The sequence below is a fragment of the Taudactylus pleione genome, unplaced genomic scaffold (assembly GCF_031769625.1).
Source record: "Taudactylus pleione unplaced genomic scaffold, aTauple2 ptg001330l, whole genome shotgun sequence".
Classification (NCBI taxonomy): Eukaryota; Metazoa; Chordata; class Amphibia; order Anura; family Myobatrachidae; genus Taudactylus; species Taudactylus pleione.
In genome coordinates, this window is record NW_028285730.1 from 232,751 (window position 1) to 255,294 (window position 22,544).

Consider the following 22,544-nt stretch of genomic DNA (forward strand, 5'->3'; position numbering starts at 1 on the left):
AATTATTGTGTCCCCTTTAGGGATGGAATCCTTACAAAACCAGCATGTGGACATTCTAACATTGTCGATATAACATCAGTGTCGACTACTGAAAGTCACCATGGTCAATATCGACATTACGACCATGTTGACATTCCCATGTGTACATAATGGATGTGGGACACATACAGAGAGCCCCTTTGTACGTCACCTCATTTTCATGGCTTAGCTGAGAGTAACATTACATATATTTAAACCCAGGTCCCATAGCCTACAACAGGCAGATCTGACTTGCAGGCACCTGCAGGGCTGAGAGTATCCCCCACAAATATATCTTCTACAGCGTTAAATCATCATTTCTCCCACAATGGAGGCTCCTGGGAAGTGGCCAATGACTTTCTGAGCGCCCTGAGATATGTTATCGTAATTAGACATAGTAATATTCCGATCCCAGTTAGAATAAGTGATGTATTATGGTGGTGATGTGGGAAATGTTAAATAACCTGGTTAATGTGCCCATGCACTTAACATGGTGAACATCGCTCCTGTTCTATATCCAGCAGCGAGCAAAACACCGGACAACGTGACATCACTCCAAATGGACACATAACCACACGAGTGCCTGTGTAGCACAAAGTATTTAATGCAAACCAAGCAGGGAATGATCTAAGACAGCAGAATCACAGAGTAAGATAATACATAAACAGTATAATGTAACATAAATTCTGTAAAGCACAGAATTAGTCTCCACACTGCTGCTGCACTCTAAATGGAACCAAATGCAAATATGGCGGACAAAAGCACTATAGATCCCTATTGATCCCTATGGTATCTACATAGTTCATGTGCCAAGTACGCTTTCCTCATCTACGGCGATGAAATACGGGCGGCGCGCACAGGGATACACAGATATTCCGCTAGTGTGCACGAATCCCGTCTCTGCTGGGGCTGAATTCACTGAAATGTCAGGAAACAGAATGAATAAATTCCGTCCAGATTGCAGCAGCTGGAGAACAGGTGGTAAGTCGGGCGCTGAGCGTTGTGTAGCCAGCGCAAGGGGTCATGTGTTAGTTAAAATAAACACATTTAATGTATAATAAAAAAAACTATTATATTATTCATATGTTTAGTTTTTTACATTTCAGAAACAATGAACAACTGAGATGGTGAAATGCAAATACCTGTACTCACAATGGAAATAAAAATCTAAAATAAAGAACTGTACCGATAGCGCCAGACTGTATTTCCTTATACGCCGTAATGGCGGATAAACATGACGTACAAGGTATCTGCTCTGTTCCTGGGTCTCCTCATATACCGTCGGGAATATAGCGCTATGCTCTCCCGCAGTCGCTCTGTATTGTACCTGTGTTTCCTAACGATACTGAATAACAGGGATGTGACATGTAATATGAGACATAGAGCCTGCGCAGAGGAGGCCCCGCGGGTAATGAGATAGAGCAGGCCCGTCACAGTCACAAGCAGTCTATGAACGCGCCGACATCTGGTCACAGTCCTCTAAAGGTCCGTCTGTGACTGGTGGACGCCAGCTGTGCAGCTCTGATAATGGTCTATGGTGAGTACTAAGTATGGAAACCGAGGTCTCAGCCTTAATGGCATCAAACAATGACCCCTAACTGTGATTTCATTATCTATCAACCCTAAATAAGCTCCAATATTGTTCCGCTCATCTCCATTGCTCTTTTTGGGGATCGGTGGAGGGTGATGCTCTGCGGTTTACCTGTTGCTGCCCACCTCTCCCCCTGGCAGGAGTCCCCTGACTGGGATCACGTGCTCTTGGCTTCCCGTCCGACACCTTAGTTTGCAGCAAGTTCTTGTGACGTGGAGCTATGTGCATATTATTTAGCCCCTCTGTGGGGGGACTGGGGTAATTCCCCTCTGTGGGGGGACTGGGGTAATTCCCCTCTGTGGGGGGACTGGGGTAATTTGAGATTTTCTTTTCCCCTGAGGGCACTTCCCATTCCTGCTTAAACCGAAGGATATTGTCAGACGCGCCAATAAGGTTTAACGAGTCCTCATTTCGCCATGAGTAAATACCTCGTCTCAGTAGAAGCCGTCGCAGTTCCTTGGCTTCTGCTTTCCCTGGAATGATCGGCAATTTGATGCTGTCTCTATGGAGGAAAGCTGTGTAATAGGTAAAGAGTTCTGAAATCTTATCAAGGGCATACTGAAATAATGTGGGACTATACGGAGACTTTGCCGTAAGTGTGATCCTGCTCCATTTCTCACATTTCTCTTCCTTCATACTTAGAAAACAACGTCTGAGAATGTCAACAATTGTAGATTTTTCAAATGTCGTTACGTAGCTGTAAACTCCCGTTTCCAAATCTAAACTTCTAGTCAGTGAGCTGGAGGAATGTACGTTTTCTGTGTGCACTGGATTGGACGATTTACCACGAGGCAATGGTGAGGAGGGCTCATTCAACACCTTCGGGGAGGAGATGTTGGCGGATGGTTTCGTATACTCGTCTTTGCGTTGTCTCAAGGCGGAGTTATGGAGTGAAGCGTCATTTGTTACCTCTGAGACAGGTCTCCTGCTATTGGTCACATTAGAAGGGGGATTGTTGCCCCTGGGTGGTCTCTTCTCCGTATCGCCTGACGTAAGATGGAAATTCTCCTCGCCATTAGGTCTACGCAGCAGGGGTCCCCCTAATTTCCCATACAGCTCATCACGACATCTTCTCAGATCATGGAAATTCCCTGTAATGAGGAGCTTTGAGTCTCGGTTACTGGATATACGCAGATTGTTTCGCTGCAGCAGCCTCGTTACCTCAGAAACGTCATTGAAATATTTCAGGTTCAAGGTCGTTCTAATGGGCAGGGAAAACTGCAGGAGAAGAAACAGATATTAGTTATTGCACAGAAGGAACAGTTACATGCTGTAGGTCAGGTGCAGAGCTGGAAGTAACGCTCACGGACAGAAAAAAGCGCGTTCGCCGCATAGAGAGCAGTACGTGCCCGTCCCCTATGTGTACGCTTCAATCTACTATTAGTTATCAACAAAAGTGCGTTTGCACCGACACTACACAATGTGCAAAAGACACGTCTCCAAACTACGCTGACGGCAAATTCCGTATAGGCCGCAGTAATGTGGACACGCCCTCGCTGAGCTTTGTCTATGTGAGGATCCCTCGCTTACACCCAGCTGCACCTGTGACTGCAAACTGTACAACGGCTCACCGCCCGTCCTCTGCGCACGATTAGTTCCATTGCTGAAATACGCAAGATTGACAAGATGGCGCACGTCCGACCCTGTCATATTACAGTTTTTTACAACACAAAATGACACAACTGTGATAAACAGCCCCATCTGTGCCCCCCTATGGCCTCCTGCTCTGCAATAATGTATATACAGAGACTGAGTATTACGTTGTTTGCCCAAATCCCACTAAAGTGACAAAAATAGAACAGCGGCATAAACTAAAAGACTGTAAAGATGTAACAGTGGTTACAGGAGAGAGTTCTGCACATCTCACAGACACCAGCGCTTTGCTGCGGGGACACAGGAGCTTCTCAATTGTAGTTTATAGTAATCTGAGCCCCTCAGTGCCCAATGGGCCCCAGGCAGGAGAACAGGCTGCCTACAGTATGACCCAGCTCTGGCTACAGGAACTTCCCCTGTGCAGTCACTGCGTACCGATGTATGCTAATCTCTTCCTGGGCTTCTGGGAGAATGGTGCAGTGCTGGTTATCCGTCTGTATGCATGAACGGCAGGTACACTGATGGCCATTACTAGCCCAGGACGGCAGAGCTGTGGATAAGGTACACTGATGGCGATTACTAGCCCAGGACGGCAGAGCTGTGTATAAGGTACACTGATGGCGATTACTAGCCCAGGACGGCAGAGCTGTGTATAAGGTACACTGATGGCCATTACTAGCCCAGGACGGCAGAGCTGTGTATAAGGTACACTGATGGCGATTACTAGCCCAGGACGGCAGAGCTGTGTATAAGGTACACTGATGGCGATTACTAGCCCAGGACGGCAGAGCTGTGGATAAGGTACACTGATGGCCATTACTAGCCCAGGACGGCAGAGCTGTGGATAAGGTACACTGATGGCCATTACTAGCCCAGGACGGCAGAGCTGTGGATAAGGTACACTGATGGCGATTACTAGCCCAGGACGGCAGAGCTGTGGATAAGGTACACTGATGGCCATTACTAGCCCAGGACGGCAGAGCTGTGGATAAGGTACACTGACGGCGATTACTAGCTCAGGACGGCAAAGCTGTGGATAAGGTACACTGATGGCCATTACTAGCCCAGGACGGCAGAGCTGTGGATAAGGTACACTGATGGCCATTACTAGCCCAGGACGGCAGAGCTGTGGATAAGGTACACTGATGGCGATTACTAGCCCAGGACGGCAGAGCTGTGGATAAGGTACACTGATGGCCATTACTAGCCCAGAACGGCAGAGCTGTGGATAAGGTACACTGATGGCCATTACTAGCCCAGGACGGCAGAGCTGTGGATAAGGTACACTGATGGCGATTACTAGCCCAGGACGGCAGAGCTGTGGATAAGGTACACTGATGGCCATTACTAGCCCAGGACGGCAGAGCTGTGGATAAGGTACACTGACGGCGATTACTAGCTCAGGACGGCAAAGCTGTGGATAAGGTACACTGATGGCCATTACTAGCCCAGGACGGCAGAGCTGTGGATAAGGTACACTGATGGCCATTACTAGCCCAGGACGGCAGAGCTGTGGATAAGGTACACTGATGGCGATTACTAGCCCAGGACGGCAGAGCTGTGTATAAGGTACACTGATGGCGATTACTAGCCCAGGACGGCAGAGCTGTGTATAAGGTACACTGATGGCCATTACTAGCCCAGGACGGCAGAGCTGTGTATAAGGTACACTGATGGCGATTACTAGCCCAGGACGGCAGAGCTGTGTATAAGGTACACTGATGGCGATTACTAGCCCAGGACGGCAGAGCTGTGGATAAGGTACACTGATGGCCATTACTAGCCCAGGACGGCAGAGCTGTGGATAAGGTACACTGATGGCGATTACTAGCCCAGGACGGCAGAGCTGTGGATAAGGTACACTGATGGCCATTACTAGCCTAGGACGGCAGAGCTGTGGATAAGGTACACTGATGGCCATTACTAGCCCAGGACGGCAGAGCTGTGTATAAGGTACACTGATGGCCATTACTAGCCCAGGACGGCAGAGCTGTGTATAAGGTACACTGATGGCGATTACTAGCCCAGGACGGCAGAGCTGTGGATAAGGTACACTGATGGCGATTACTAGCCCAGGACGGCAGAGCTGTGGATAAGGTACACTGATGGCGATTACTAGCCTAGGACGGCAGAGCTGTGGATAAGGTACACTGATGGCCATTACTAGCCCAGGACGGCAGAGCTGTGTATAAGGTACACTGATGGCGATTACTAGCCCAGGACGGCAGAGCTGTGTATAAGGTACACTGATGGCGATTACTAGCCTAGGACAACAAAGCTGTGTATAAGGTACACTGACGGCGACTACTAGCCCAGGACGGCAGAGCTGTGTATAAGGTACACTGATGGCGATTACTAGCCTAGGACAACAAAGCTGTGTATAAGGTACACTGACGGCGATTACTAGCTCAGGATGGCAAAGCTGTTGATAAGGTACACTGATGGCCATTACTAGCCCAGGACGGCAAAGCTGTGTATAAGGTACACTGACGGCGATTACTAGCTCAGGACGGCAAAGCTGTGGATAAGGTACACTGATGGCCATTACTAGCCCAGGACGGCAGAGCTGTGGATAAGGTACACTGATGGCCATTACTAGCCCAGGACGGCAGAGCTGTGTATAAGGTACACTGATGGCGATTACTAGCCTAGGACGACAAAGCTGTGTATAAGGTACACTGATGGCGATTACTAGCCCAGGACGGCAGAGCTGTGTATAAGGTACACTGATGGCGATTACTAGCCCAGGACGGCAGAGCTGTGTATAAGGTACACTGATGGCGATTACTAGCCCAGGACGGCAGAGCTGTGGATAAGGTACACTGATGGCGATTACTAGCCCAGGACGGCAGAGCTGTGTATAAGGTACACTGATGGCGATTACTAGCCCAGGACGGCAGAGCTGTGTATAAGGTACACTGATGGCGATTACTAGCACAGGACGGCAGAGCTGTGTATAAGGTACACTGATGGCCATTACTAGCCCATGACGGTAGAGCTGTGTATAAGGTACACTGATGGCGATTACTAGCCTAGGACGACAAAGCTGTGTATAAGGTACACTGATGGCGATTACTAGCTCAGGACGGCAGAGCTGTGTATAAGGTACACTGATGGCCATTACTAGCCCAGGACGGCAGAGCTGTGTATAAGGTACACTGATGGCCATTACTAGCCCAGGACGGCAGAGCTGTGGATAAGGTACACTGATGGCCATTACTAGCTCAGGACGGCAAAGCTGTGGATAAGGTACACTGATGGCGTTTACTAGCCCAGGACGGCAGAGCTGTGGATAAGGTATACTGATGGCGATTACTAGCCCAGGACGGCAGAGCTGTGTATAACGTACACTGATGGCCATTACTAGCCCAGGACGGCAGAGCTGTGTATAAGGTACACTGATGGCCATTACTAGCCCAGGACGGCAGAGCTGTGGATAAGGTACACTGATGGCCATTACTAGCCCAGGACGGCAGAGCTGTGTATAAGGTACACTGATGGCCATTACTAGCCCAGGACGGCAGAGCTGTGTATAAGGTACACTGATGACCATTACTAGCCCAGGACGGCAGAGCTGTGTATAACGTACACTGATGGCCATTACTAGCCCAGGACGGCAGAGCTGTGTATAAGGTACACTGATGGCCATTACTAGCCCAGGACGGCAGAGCTGTGTATAAGGTACACTGATGGCGATTACTAGCCCAGGACGGCAGAGCTGTGTATAAGGTACACTGATGGCGATTACTAGCCCAGGACGGCAGAGCTGTGGATAAGGTACACTGATGGCCATTACTAGCCCAGGACGGCAGAGCTGTGTATAAGGTACACTGATGGCCATTACTAGCCCAGGACGGCAGAGCTGTGTATAAGGTACACTGATGGCCATTACTAGCCCAGGACGGCAGATAATTAGTACTATTCACAGAATTTGATTCTCTTTAGTGAACATTGAACAAAGCTTCTGCCTGATCTACATTTACTGTGTCAGTGATTTTATTAATTACCCAGCACTGGGGCAATTATCCCAATCCATTCCCAGACAGCAATAATAAGTCCAGCTAAGACTCCCCGGGGGCTCAGTACCTCACCCTTTATGTAGCAGTTTATTCTAATAAATTATATATTTACGTTAAAGGTTTTATAATGAATATGCGATAAAACAGAAACTTGGAGAGAACGTTAGACTGTAGGATAAGGTGTAAGGAACTCTAGACATAGATGGAAAGGCAGAAAAAGCCTCGTATAACCCGGCAGTACCGCGGTGCGTTAGCCACGCAGTGTAATCTGTATGAGGCGGCAAAATCATAGCCGCGTTCTGAGCGTTTTCCGCTACCTTTGCACAGACTGTTGCTAGGCCCCCGTATAGTTGCAGTCACCACTACCACGCGCACCAGATAGACGCCGGTTACACAAGACCACCCACATCGCCTCTGAAATCTCACTAACACTACTGCTGGCCCAACTCTAACACCTCAGCTGAGGGGGAGGAAGAGGAAGTTTGATGATTACTAAAATAAACTACAATGAGAGTATTAGCTGCAGTCGGAAGGTGAACGAATAGGAATGTAATAGGAGGAGTGCAGCCTGGGAAAGGTTTAAGTGCAGCAATTAAAATAAAAACAAACAACAACAACAGGATTTCTTGGGGAACTAAATCCAATCATTTAAAAAAATTGTCGGAGTGGTTTGATCTGTTCACCCAGGTGGCGGTTCTTGGGCCCAAGCATGAAATGTAGATACTGAACCCTTACTGGGCCGATTGTCCAGGACAGATCCCCATTATTGTTACTTATATAGCGCACCCATAGGGCCTGATCCAGCTTAGGACGGAATTGCAATGCTCCACGTAGGCTACAGATATGATGTATGCACGTAGGCTATAGGTATGATGTATACACGCAGGCTATAGATATATGATGTATACACGCAGGCTATAAATATGATGTATATACGCAGGCTATAGATATATGATGTATGCAGGCAGGATATAGATATGATGTATACACGCAGGCTATAGATATGATGTATGCACGCAGGCTACAGATATGATGTATGCACACAGGCTATAGATATGATGTATGCACGCAGGCTATAGATATGATGTATGCACGCAGGCTATAGATATATGATGTATGCACGCAGGCTATAGATATGATGTATGCACGCAGGCTATAGATATGATGTATGCACGCAGGCTATAGATATGATGTATACACGCAGGCTATAGATATGATGTATGCACGCAGGATATAGATATGATGTATACACGCAGGCTATAGATATGATGTATGCACGCAGGAAATAGATATGATGTATGCACGCAGGCTACAGATATGATGTATGCACGCAGGCTATAGATATGATGTATGCACGCAGGCTATAGATATATGATGTATGCACGCAGGATATAGATATGATGTATACACGCAGGCTATAGATATGATGTATGCACGCAGGCTATAGATATGATGTATGCACGCAGGCTATAGATATGGTGTATGCACGCAGGCAGCTTTGCAATTCCGTCCTTGCAATTATGTAAATGCAGCAGGAGGCGTCACGCCTTCCGCATGCATTACTTCTCCAAGCTGCGTCCAAGGACGCGACATCGGATAATTTGCAATAACATCGGCCAGGTAAGTGCCCCTGGGGTCACGCAAGTCGGCCACCGCAGTTACAACAAAGGGGCCAGGAAATCAGCCAATGGAGATCCTGGCCTCTTCCCTCCCCCCCCAACACTCCACCATTTCGGGAAAACTGTGAAATAACTTTTGCTGAAGCACCAAATAAATCTGTGATGGGAGAGTAACAGCGACCACAGATCATGTCTCTGAGTGAGTGACCTGGCAGCAGAACGTGGTAATATCCTGGCAGCAGAATGTGGTAATATCCTGGCAGCAGAACGTGGTAATATCCTGGCAGCAGAACGTGGTAATATCCTGGCAGCAGAACGTGGTAATATCCTGGCAGCAGCACGTGGTAATATCCTGGCAGCAGAACGTGGTAATATCCTGGCAGCAGCGCTACTTCCCCGCATACAATGGGCCTCTGTGAGTCCGAAGTACCTACCTCTGAGGTGTGGCACAATGGCCGCCTCACTGCCAGCGGGTAAGTACGGTCTCCAATCTCCATCGTGTGCTCCTTGCCCAGCATCCTCTTCACCACTGTTATCACAGACATCAGAGAGAAGAATAAAGGAGAATATTTATCATTCATGTCACCAGAGCCCAGGTTATCTCTGCCATAATAATAACAGTGTTACGGGGGTATAGTTACTAAGGTGCGGGTTATTAGAAGTGGAGATGTTGCCCATAGCAACCAATCAGCTTCTAGCTTTTATCTTCTAGAAGGTGCTAGATAAATGTTACATGGAATCCGATTGGTTGCTATGGGCAACATCTCCACTTCTAATAACCTGCACTTTAGTAAATATACCCCATAGTGCTGGATGCAGTTTCCGTAAAAAATGCAGGAATAAATTCTCGGGAGCAAAGGACGCCATTTTACGCAGCTTGCAGACTTGGACGCATGTCTGAATGAAGTGCCAGATACATAGGACAGTCTGCCTGTGTCTGTACAGGGATACCAGGGGCATCATACCTGTGTCTCCGCAGCCACTGACCTCACCGCACGTCACTGATAACAAGAGATATGGTAAGAACTTACCTTTGTTATCTCTGTTTCTACGAAGTTCATAGGGTCCACAGGGTTGACCTTGGGGTATAGCTGGATCTGGATCCATGGGCACCACGCAGTTAAAGCTTTGCTGCTCCCAGGATGCACTTGGGTCCGTCCTCCTCTATACCCCGCCCCGGCCACAGGCACCTCAGTTGGTAAGCAGCTAAGGCCGGAGGAGGAGACTAAACAGAGAGAAGGAAGACTGGAACACACAAGAAACCATACTCACAGAAATGGGAGACGGAAAACCGGTGACCAGCCACACAGCCCATTTGAAGCCAGGTGCGTCAGGGCGGGCGCCCTGTGGACCCTATGGACTTCGTAGAAACAGAGATAACAAAGGTAAGTTCTTACCATATCTCTTATTTTCTACTTCAGGGTCCATAGGGGGTCCACAGGGTTGACCTTGGGGATGTCCCAAAGCAGTTCAACTAAGGGCGGGGACGCTCCTGTGCTGAAAGGAGTACCCGGCGCCCGAAGGATACATCCTGAGAGGCGAAGGTGTCAAACGCATAGAACCTCAAAAACGTTTGAATTGAAGACCAAGTGGCCGCCTTACACAGCTGAACAGCGGAGGCGCCACGTCTAGCAGCCCAAGAGGGACCCACAGAACGAGTGGAATGAGCCTTAACAGAGGCTGGCACAGGTAAACCCTCCTGTGCATAAGCCTCACAAATAACGGAACGAAGCCAACGGGCTAACGTTTGCTTGTTGGCAGCCAACCCCTCTTGTGAAAACCGAAGAGGACAAACAAAGAATCCGACTTCCTAACCGAAGCAGTCCGATCCACATAGATTCTAAGTGCCCGGACTACATCTAAGGAAGCCTCACCAGCTGAAAGATCAGGCGACTGAAAAGCTCCTGATTAATGTGGAACTTCGAGACCACTTTGGACAAAAACTCAGGACGAGTGCTGAGCACCGCTCTGTCCTGATGAAAAATCAGAAAAGGAGGGCGACAGGAAAGCGCCCCCAACTCTGACACCCTCCTGGCAGAAGCAATTGCTAGGAGAAAAACGGTCTTGAACGTCAGCCACTTGAGGTCCACCACCTCAAGAGGCTCAAAAGGATGACCCTGCAAGACCCGTAGCACCACCGCCAAGTCCCAAGGAGCCACAGGAGGCACGAAGGGAGGCTGTATCCTGAGAACACCCTGGAAAAAGGTGTGAACATCCGGTAGTGTAGCAATCCGTCGCTGAAACCACACGGACAAAGCAGACACATGAACCTTCAGAGAGGCCAGGCGTAAGCCGAGGTCTAAACCTGATTGAAGGAACTCCAAGATTCTGGAAACCCGGAACACCTGAGGATCATAGTTTCTGGATTCACACCACTGAAAGTAAGTGCGCCACACCCTGTGGTAAATCCGTGCGGAGGCAGGCTTGCGTGCCCTAAGCATGGTACCAATGACTGAACTGGAGAAACCCCTAGACCTCAAGACGGCTGTCTCAAGAGCCACGCCGTCAAAGACAGCCGACCCAGATCCGGGTAAAGGCAGGGCCCTTGAGACAACAGGTCCCGACGCTGAGGAAGAAGGTACGGAGCGTCGATGGAGAGACACCTCAGATCGGAGTACCAAGGACGACTGGGCCACGCCGGAGCAACCAGCACGAGCGTGCCGCCGTCCTGCTTGAATTTCCGCAGAACCCGAGGAAGTAAGGATATCGGAGGAAACAGATACGCCAGGTGAAACGTCCATTTCACCGACAGCGCGTCTACCAGACTGGCGCCTGCGTCTCTTGTCCTTGACCCGTAAACGGGCAACTTGTGATTGTGACGGGAGGCCATCAAGTCCAGCTCCGGCAGCCCCCACCTGTCCACGAGTAGCTGAAACACCTCTGGGTGAAGCGACCATTCCCCGGGATGCACGTCGTGACGGCTGAGGAAGTCCGCCTCCCAATTGAGGACTCCGGGAATGAAGACTGCCGAGATCGCTGGAATGTGACACTCCGCCCAAGCAAGGATGCGAGACACCTCCGACATTGCTGCCCGACTTCGAGTTCCTCCTTGGTGGTTGATATACGCCACCGTGGTGGCGTTGTCGGACTGCACCTGAACCGCCCGTCCGTAAAGAGCGGGACCGGACGACTGCAGGGCCCGATAAACCGCCCGCAGTTCCAGAATGTTGATGGGAAGAAGAGCTTCTTCCGCAGACCAACGACCCTGAAGTGACAACGAGCCGGACACTGCCCCCCAACCCCGAAGACTGGCATCCGTCGTGAGCAGGACCCAGTCCGGGATCCAAAAGGGACGCCCCTCGACCAGATGAGCTGTCTGAAGCCACCAAGCCAAAGACTGCCGAACCTCCGGGGACAACACCAGCAACTGAGAGCGGATCCGGTGAGGTAACCCGTTCCATTCCGATAGAATCAGCCCCTGCAGAGGCCGGGAATGGAACTGGGCAAATTCCACCATGTCGAATGTTGACACCATGGAGCCCAAAACCCTCATAGCCGAATGGACCGACAGGCGGCAACTGCTCAGGCAACTGTGTATCCTCAGCTGCAGGGAGGAGACCTTCTCCGGGGTCAGGAAGATCCTTTGCTGCCGAGAATCCAGCAGGGCTCCCAAATGAACCATCCGCTGAGATGGAATCAGGGAGGACTTTTTCCAATTTATCAGCCACCCGTGCGCTTGCAGGCAAGCGACCGTCAAGTGGAGATGATGAAGCAGTACCTCCGGGGAACTCGCCAGCAACAGGAGGTCGTCCAGATACGGTAGTAGCCGTACATTCTGGTTCCGAAGATGTGCGGCCATGACCGCCATAATCTTCGTGAACACCCTCGGTGCCGTAGAGAGACCAAAGGGTAGCGCCCGGAACTGGTAATGGTGTTGAAGGATAGCGAACCTCAGATACTGCTGGTGCAAAGGTGCTATCGGAACATGGAGGTAGGCGTCCTGGATATCCAGGGACACCATGTAATCCCCCGGTTCCATCGCCAGAATGATGGAACGTAACGTTTCCATCCTGAACTTGGGAACTCTGATGAATTTGTTCAGAGACTTCAAGTTGAGGATAGGGCGATGAGAACCATTGGGTTTCCGCACCAGAAACAGAGAAGAATAGAACCCCGTCCCTCGTTGTAATTGAGGAACGGGAACAATGACCCCTGCTGTCAGCAAGGACTCTATAGCTTCCTGAATCTGTAAAGACTTGGTCGTATCCTGAGAAGGACTCGTGCAGAAAAACTGGTGGGGCGGTCTGTGCCGAAAAGACAGGGCGTACCCCTGGGAGACCACTTCTCGAACCCAGGCATCCGTGGTGGTATTGTGCCAGCACTGGGCAAATAGAAGAAGTCGGCCTCCCACTCTGGGGTCCCCCAGAGGGAGGCCCGTCCCATCAGGCAGAAGGTTTATCTTCCTGCTTGGAAGAAGGGCGCCTGGCACTCCAGGGCTGCTTCTTGGGCTTAGAAGCGGCCTTGGTCGTCGACTGCCTCGGGAAGGAAAAGCAGAGCTCCGTACCTTGGTAGGAGCAGAAGCCAAAGGGAGGAAGGCTGATTTAGACTTAGCCAGAGTGTCCACAATTTTGTCCAAGTCTGGACCAAAAAGCAACTCCCCATTAAAAGGTAAGGCCTCCAGTCCCTTTTTAGAGTCAGCGTCAGCTCTCCAAGACCTCAGCCACAAGGACCGATGCGCCGACACAGCTGCAGCCGACACCCGAGAGGTTAGCAGGCTTGCGTCCAACGATGCTTCCCCAATGTAGGAAGCCGCATCCCTCATTTGACCTATCAACGCTCTCTGGATCTCCGGAGCATCTTCCGGAAAGGTATCCTCCAAAGCATTGGCCCAGCTCTCGATGGCCTTAGCCACCCAAGAGATGGCCATGGACGGACGGGCCACCGCCCCCGAGAGAGAGTAGATAGACTTCAAACAAGTCTCCACCTTCCTGTCCGTGGGATCCTTCAGGGAGGAGATCGACGGCAAAGGCAGCGTAGCGCTTTTAATTAAGCGGGTAACGTGGGAATCCACCGCTGGAGGAGTTTCCCACTTCCTGCAATGAGCCTCCGGAAACGGATAGTTCGAAGCCAACCGCTTCTGCGGTTGGAACCTCTTGCTGGGCAACTGCCAGGCCCCTGCCATATGATCCGTCAATTGATCGGACAGGGGGAAAACCGTCGAAGCTACCTTGGCCTTTTTAAAATTTGGGTATTTTGACCTGGGGGCGGGCACATCCTCCTCAATGTGAAGGATGGCCCGCACCGCCCTAACCAATGCCGGCACATTAATGGAAGACTTAGCCTCCATCTCCTGGGCCCCGGCATCCGAGTCAGAGTCTTCATGGATCTCCCCGTCATCCGAAGACACATCCGTGTCCGTGAACTGAGCCGCCAGTGAAGCCGGAACGCTTGGACGCCTGTGGGGGCAAATCACTGTGCAACATATGTTGAAAAGCCGATGACGAAGCCGCCAGACTCTGAACAGAGCTGGAGAGGACATCCACCCAAGGCGGGGGTACTGCCTGAGGATACCCCTGAAAAGGTACCATCGACTGCTGCGGCACCGTGGGCGTCTGCACGTATACCGGCAAACCCGCATAAGGACCCACAGTCTGAGACCCGGGAGGAGACTGCACCAGACGAGTCACACCCGGGGAACGGGGCATGGTAGGCTGGGGCAACGCCCTACAAGGGGCCGCAGTCGGGATCGCAAGTCGGTCCGCAATTGCCGCCAGCACTTGCGTAAACATTGCCCACGGAGGATCCTGCGCCACCGGGGGTTTAGAGGGTCCAGGTACCAACTGGCATCGCCCGCACAGACCGTCCTGAGACAAATCTGCCCCGTCAACCCCTGCCGAACAGCGTCGGCAGGAAAACAACACAGGAGCCTCGGAGCGCTCATTCCCCTCATCAGACATGACACAAACTTTTTTGCAAAAAAAGTGTCTCACCGAAACGAGGTAAGGCGTATAACACCCATGCACTCCCAAGTATGCAACCCAAACAGCCCACAATATGGTACTGAGGAGCACACCGCAGTATGTGACGGACCTCACAAATACGTAGATTTATATAAGTGAGGTACACAGAAAGAACACCCCTCCCCCACGCACCTGCGGGCCGTAGGAGAAGGAAAGGGATAGGTAAAAAGCTGACAGTAAGTAGAAAATAAGCACAGACAGCAGCACTAGCAATAGTCACATACCATGCAGAGAAGTTATACTCACTGCACCTTCCGCTACAATCAACCTCCCAGATTCAGTGTCTGGGAGGGCTATAGCACTGCGAACACTGTCCTTTGCAGGGGGAGAGGTACGCAGGGGGACTGGTCCACTGGAAGCCTGCCTGGGAGCTCTGCGATGCTGCCTGAGGAAGATGGCCGCCGGAGAGCTCTGAGGAGGAGTGGCCAGGAGATAACAGCCCAGCGACGCCAGCACACATGAGAGAAGGCGCGCTGGGCTGAGGGGAGGAGCGCTGAAGCAGGGAAGGCTGCCTCCCCTGCTAGTACTAAACCCCCGGGGAAGCCGGTTCCCCGCCGGTACTTACACCCCGGGGGCCAGCGGACACGCGGGGTATTCCTGAAGAGGGGGAGCCCGCCGCTGCTACTAGCGCCGCCGGTCTGTCCCCAGAGACCGGCGGCATGAAGACTGCATTTTCCCCGCGTGCAGCGCTGACAGCGCTGCTCGCGGCTTACCTGGCCCCTTCAGTCCGGCAGCAGTCCTTGGGAGGTCCCGGAGCCACGCTAGTACTGACTCCGGGGTCCCGCTGCGATCCCCGTATCAGTACCGGCGTCGCAGCGCCAGCGGGGCTGTTGGAGCGGCAGCGTAGACGTCCAGAAGGACAGTCTGATGCTGCCGCTCTGAAGACAGTAAAAATAAAATAATAAAATCTTCTTTTTTTAAAAAAAAAAATAAAAATAAAGAATAAAGCTTAGGGTCCGACTCCGGCCGGGCACCAACTAAAACTGAGGTGCCCGTGGCCGGGGCGAGGTATAGAGGAGGACGGACCCAAGTGCATCCTGGGAGCAGCAAAGCTTTAACTGCGTGGTGCCCATGGATCCAGATCCAGCTATACCCAAAGGTCAACCCTGTGGACCCCCTATGGACCCTGAAGTAGAAAAATACAATTACATACCTGTGTCTCTCCAGCCACTGACCTCACCGCACGTCACTGATAAATACAATTACATACCTGTGTCTCCCCAACCACTGACCTCACCGCACGTCACTGATAAATACAATTACATACCTGTGTCTCCCCAACCACTGACCTCAGCACACGTCACTGATAAATACAATTACATACCTGTGTCTCTCCAGCCACTAACGTCACCGCACGTCACTGATAAATACAATTACATACCTGTGTCTCCCCAGTCACTGACCTCACCGCACGTCACTGATAAATACAATTACATACCTGTGTCTCTCCAGCCACTGACCTCACCGCACGTCACTGATCAATACAATTACATACAGACGTAATTACAAAATACGTCTGTATGTGGCTCAATCTGCATACGTATGATGGCGCCATACAAAATACGACAAAACAATTGCGCTTACATCGAACGCTGCTTCAGCTCATTGGGGCCACTCGCTATAACACCGAATTTAATTTTCATTTTATTATGAGCCTTTATTTTTTATGGCGCCACAAGGCTTCCGCAGCGCCTTACACATGAGCAAAGCGAGAAAAAACAATGAATTACAGTACAAAACAATACCGGACAAGGACATGGTTCATATACACTTTTTATAATGTATTAAATGTTATTACATTCATTTTGATGGGGTCAACCTTATCCTAGTACACGGATAATTAGCCCTATTCCTGCCACACATAGGTCTACAGTCCGGTCACCAAAAATTGGGGGAATTTACAATAATTCCTGATCACAAATATCTGTAATCACCGAATAACTGTAAATAGTCCTGATTTTTATGTGGCCTGGACTTGAGCCCTGTGTGTGGCAGAATTAGGCTGTTACTGAACCACAGGGTATATGGCGCCAATCTTCCTTTCTGCAGCTAATAACCTCGCGTCAAAGTGTCCAGATTACGATTTAAGTCTGATCTAGGTAAGAATGTATTAAAAAGAAAGATACAATGACCACATAATGAATCACCTTCCTCCTGGTCAAAGGTCACTGTGGCCACGCCCTCCTCTTTGGTGGGGTAACGGACATCGATATCACACCCCCCTCCGTTTTTGGGGCGCAGGAAGTGAATTAAAAGCTTATCTCGCACTAGGTCATCTTCGTAGACGCGCGGCGGTATTCCAGCCACCTGCAAAACTCGGCTATCAGTCATGGCGATGACACAACCTGGAACCCGGGCAAAAAGGAAGAAAAATGAGGTTACCAAATACAAATTACACCTAACGCAGCAGTGGAGGCACAGTATACACACCAGCAATACAGCTCACACCTAACGCAGCAGAGGAGGCACAGTATACACACCAGCAATACAGCTCATTACACCTAACGCAGCAGAGGAGGCACAGTATACACACCAGCTATACAGCTCATTACACCTAACGCAGCAGAGGAGGCACAGTATACACACCAGCAATACAGCTCATTACACCTAACGCAGCAGAGGAGGCACAGTATACACACCAGCAATACAGCTCATTACACCTAACGCAGCAGAGGAGGCACAATACACACCAGCAATACAGCTCACTACATCTAACGCAGCAGAGGAGGCACAATATACACACCAGCAATACAGCTCATTACACCTAACGCAGCAGAGGAGGCACAGTATACACACCAGCAATACAGCTCATTACACCTAACGCAGCAGAGGAGGCACAGTATACACACCAGCAATACAGCTCATTACACCTAACGCAGCAGAGGAGGCACAGTATACACACCAGCTATACAGCTCATTACACCTAACGCAGCAGAGGAGGCACAGTATACACACCAGCTATACAGCTCATTACACCTAACGCAGCAGAGGAGGCACAGTATACACACCAGCAATACAGCTCATTACACCTAACGCAGCAGAGGAGGCACAATATACACACCAGCAATACAGCTCATTACACCTAACGCAGCAGAGGAGGCACAGTATACACACCAGCAATACAGCTCACTAAACCTAACGCAGCAGAGGAGGCACAGTATACACACCAGCAATACAGCTCATTACACCTAACACAGCAGAGAAGGCACAGTATACAAACCAGCAATACAGGTCACTACACCTAACGCAGCAGAGGAGGCACAGTATACACACCAGCAATACAGCTCACTAAACCTAACGCAGCAGAGGAGGCACAGTATACACACCAGCAATACAGCTCGTTACACCTAACGCAGCAGAGGAGGCACAATATACACACCAGCAATACAGCTCATTACACCTAACGCAGCAGAGGAGGCACAATATACACACCAGCAATACAGCTCATTACACCTAACGCAGCAGAGGCGGCACATTATACACACCAGCAATACAGCTCGTTACACCTAACGCAGCAGAGGAGGCACAGTATACACACCAGCAATACAGCTCACACCTAACGCAGCAGAGGAGGCACAGTATACACACCAGCAATACAGCTCACACCTAACGCAGCAGAGGAGGCACAGTATACACACCAGCAATACAGCTCACTAAACCTAACGCAGCAGAGGAGGCACAATATACACACCAGCAATACAGCTCATTACACCTAACGCAGCAGAGGAGGCACAGTATACACACCAGCAATACAGCTCATTACACCTAACGCAGCAGAGGAGGCACAGTATACACACCAGCTATACAGCTCATTACACCTAACGCAGCAGAGGAGGCACAGTATACACACCAGCTATACAGCTCATTACACCTAACGCAGCAGAGGAGGCACAGTATACACACCAGCAATACAGCTCATTACACCTAACGCAGCAGAGGAGGCACAGTATACACACCAGCAATACAGCTCATTACACCTAACGCAGCAGAGGAGGCACAATACACACCAGCAATACAGCTCACTACATCTAACGCAGCAGAGGAGGCACAATATACACACCAGCAATACAGCTCATTACACCTAACGCAGCAGAGGAGGCACAGTATACACACCAGCAATACAGCTCATTACACCTAACGCAGCAGAGGAGGCACAGTATACACACCAGCTATACAGCTCATTACACCTAACGCAGCAGAGGAGGCACAGTATACACACCAGCTATACAGCTCATTACACCTAACGCAGCAGAGGAGGCACAGTATACACACCAGCAATACAGCTCATTACACCTAACGCAGCAGAGGAGGCACAATATACACACCAGCAATACAGCTCATTACACCTAACGCAGCAGAGGAGGCACAATATACACACCAGCTATACAGCTCATTACACCTAACGCAGCAGAGGAGGCACAGTATACACACCAGCAATACAGCTCATTACACCTAACGCAGCAGAGGAGGCACAATATACACACCAGCACTACAGCTCATTACACCTAACACAGCAGAGGAGGCACAATATACACACCAGCAATACAGCTCATTACACCTAACGCAGCAGAGGAGGCACAATATACACACCAGCAATACAGCTCATTACACCTAACGCAGCAGAGGAGGCACAGTATACACACCAGCAATACAGCTCATTACACCTAACGCAGCAGAGGAGGCACAATATACACACCAGCAATACAGCTCATTACACCTAACGCAGCAGAGGAGGCACAGTATACACACCAGCAATACAGCTCATTACACCTAACGCAGCAGAGGAGGCACAGTATACACACCAGCAATACAGCTCATTACACCTAACGCAGCAGAGGAGGCACAATATACACACCAGCAATACAGCTCATTACACCTAACGCAGCAGAGGAGGCACAGTATACACACCAGCAATACAGCTCATTACACCTAACGCAGCAGAGGAGGCACAGTATACACACCAGCAATACAGCTCGTTACACCTAACGCAGCAGAGGAGGCACAATATACACACCAGCAATACAGCTCATTACACCTAACGCAGCAGAGGAGGCACAATATACACACCAGCAATACAGCTCATTACACCTAACGCAGCAGAGGCGGCACATTATACACACCAGCAATACAGCTCGTTACACCTAACGCAGCAGAGGAGGCACAGTATACACACCAGCAATACAGCTCACACCTAACGCAGCAGAGGAGGCACAGTATACACACCAGCAATACAGCTCACACCTAACGCAGCAGAGGAGGCACAGTATACACACCAGCAATACAGCTCACTAAACCTAACGCAGCAGAGGAGGCACAATATACACACCAGCAATACAGCTCATTACACCTAACGCAGCAGAGGAGGCACAGTATACACACCAGCAATACAGCTCATTACACCTAACGCAGCAGAGGAGGCACAATATACACACCAGCACTACAGCTCATTACACCTAACACAGCAGAGGAGGCACAATATACACACCAGCAATACAGCTCATTACACCTAACGCAGCAGAGGAGGCACAATATACACACCAGCAATACAGCTCATTACACCTAACGCAGCAGAGGAGGCACAGTATACACACCAGCAATACAGCTCATTACACCTAACGCAGCAGAGGAGGCACAATATACACACCAGCAATACAGCTCATTACACCTAACGCAGCAGAGGAGGCACAGTATACACACCAGCAATACAGCTCATTACACCTAACGCAGCAGAGGAGGCACAGTATACACACCAGCAATACAGCTCATTACACCTAACGCAGCAGAGGAGGCACAATATACACACCAGCAATACAGCTCATTACACCTAACGCAGCAGAGGAGGCACAGTATACACACCAGCAATACAGCTCATTACACCTAACGCAGCAGAGGAGGCACAGTATACACACCAGCAATACAGCTCGTTACACCTAACGCAGCAGAGGAGGCACAATATACACACCAGCAATACAGCTCATTACACCTAACGCAGCAGAGGAGGCACAATATACACACCAGCAATACAGCTCATTACACCTAACGCAGCAGAGGCGGCACATTATACACACCAGCAATACAGCTCGTTACACCTAACGCAGCAGAGGAGGCACAGTATACACACCAGCAATACAGCTCACACCTAACGCAGCAGAGGAGGCACAGTATACACACCAGCAATACAGCTCACACCTAACGCAGCAGAGGAGGCACAGTATACACACCAGCAATACAGCTCACTAAACCTAACGCAGCAGAGGAGGCACAATATACACACCAGCAATACAGCTCATTACACCTAACGCAGCAGGGGAGGCACAGTATACACACCAGCAATACAGCTCATTACACCTAACGCAGCAGAGGAGGCACAGTATACACACCAGCTATACAGCTCATTACACCTAACGCAGCAGAGGAGGCACAGTATACACACCAGCTATACAGCTCATTACACCTAACGCAGCAGAGGAGGCACAGTATACACACCAGCAATACAGCTCATTACACCTAACGCAGCAGAGGAGGCACAGTATACACACCAGCAATACAGCTCATTACACCTAACGCAGCAGAGGAGGCACAATACACACCAGCACTACAGCTCATTACATCTAACGCAGCAGAGGAGGCACAGTATACACACCAGCACTACAGCTCATTACATCTAACGCAGCAGAGGAGGCACAGTATACACACCAGCACTACAGCTCATTACACCTAACGCAGCAGAGGAGGCACAATATACACACCAGCAATACAGCTCATTACACCTAACGCAGCAGAGGAGGCACAGTATACACACCAGCAATACAGCTCATTACACCTAACGCAGCAGAGGAGGCACAGTATACACACCAGCAATACAGCTCATTACACCTAACACAGCAGAGGAGGCACAGTATACACACCAGCAATACAGCTCATTACACCTAACACAGCAGAGGAGGCACAGTATACACACCAGCAATACAGCTCATTACACCTAACACAGCAGAGGAGGCACAGTATACACACCAGCAATACAGCTCATTACACCTAACACAGCAGAGGAGGGACAGTATACACACCAGCAATACAGCTCATTACACCTAACGCAGCAGAGGAGGCACATTATACACACCAGCACTACAGCTCATTACATCTAACGCAGCAGAGGAGGCACAGTATACACACCAGCACTACAGCTCATTACATCTAACGCAGCAGAGGAGGCACAGTATACACACCAGCACTACAGCTCATTACACCTAACGCAGCAGAGGAGGCACAATATACACACCAGCAATACAGCTCATTACACCTAACGCAGCAGAGGAGGCACAGTATACACACCAGCAATACAGCTCATTACACCTAACGCAGCAGAGGAGGCACAGTATACACACCAGCAATACAGCTCATTACACCTAACACAGCAGAGGAGGCACAGTATACACACCAGCAATACAGCTCATTACACCTAACACAGCAGAGGAGGCACAGTATACACACCAGCAATACAGCTCACACCTAACGCAGCAGAGGAGGCACAGTATACACACCAGCAATACAGCTCACTAAACCTAACGCAGCAGAGGAGGCACAATATACACACCAGCAATACAGCTCATTACACCTAACGCAGCAGGGGAGGCACAGTATACACACCAGCAATACAGCTCATTACACCTAACGCAGCAGAGGAGGCACAGTATACACACCAGCTATACAGCTCATTACACCTAACGCAGCAGAGGAGGCACAG

The 22,544-nt window shown here is 50.1% G+C and overlaps 1 protein-coding gene across 2 annotated transcripts in view; it reads right to left on the reverse strand.

The window, feature by feature from the left end:
* Positions 1-602: 602 nt before the first annotated feature.
* The window catches only part of RBM43 (RNA binding motif protein 43), a 28,397-nt gene continuing 6,455 nt past the window's right edge, over positions 603-22,544 (reverse strand). For both annotated transcript variants that reach the window (XM_088463188.1, XM_088463187.1), the window contains exons 3-5: positions 16,948-17,145; positions 9,275-9,369; positions 603-2,827 (exon numbers count right to left, since the gene is read on the reverse strand). In XM_088463188.1, coding sequence (XP_088319314.1) covers positions 1,667-2,827; positions 9,275-9,369; positions 16,948-17,131 — 1,440 coding nt within the window. In that variant the 5' untranslated portion in view covers positions 17,132-17,145 and the 3' untranslated portion in view covers positions 603-1,666. The remainder of the gene's footprint in view (positions 2,828-9,274; positions 9,370-16,947; positions 17,146-22,544) is intronic.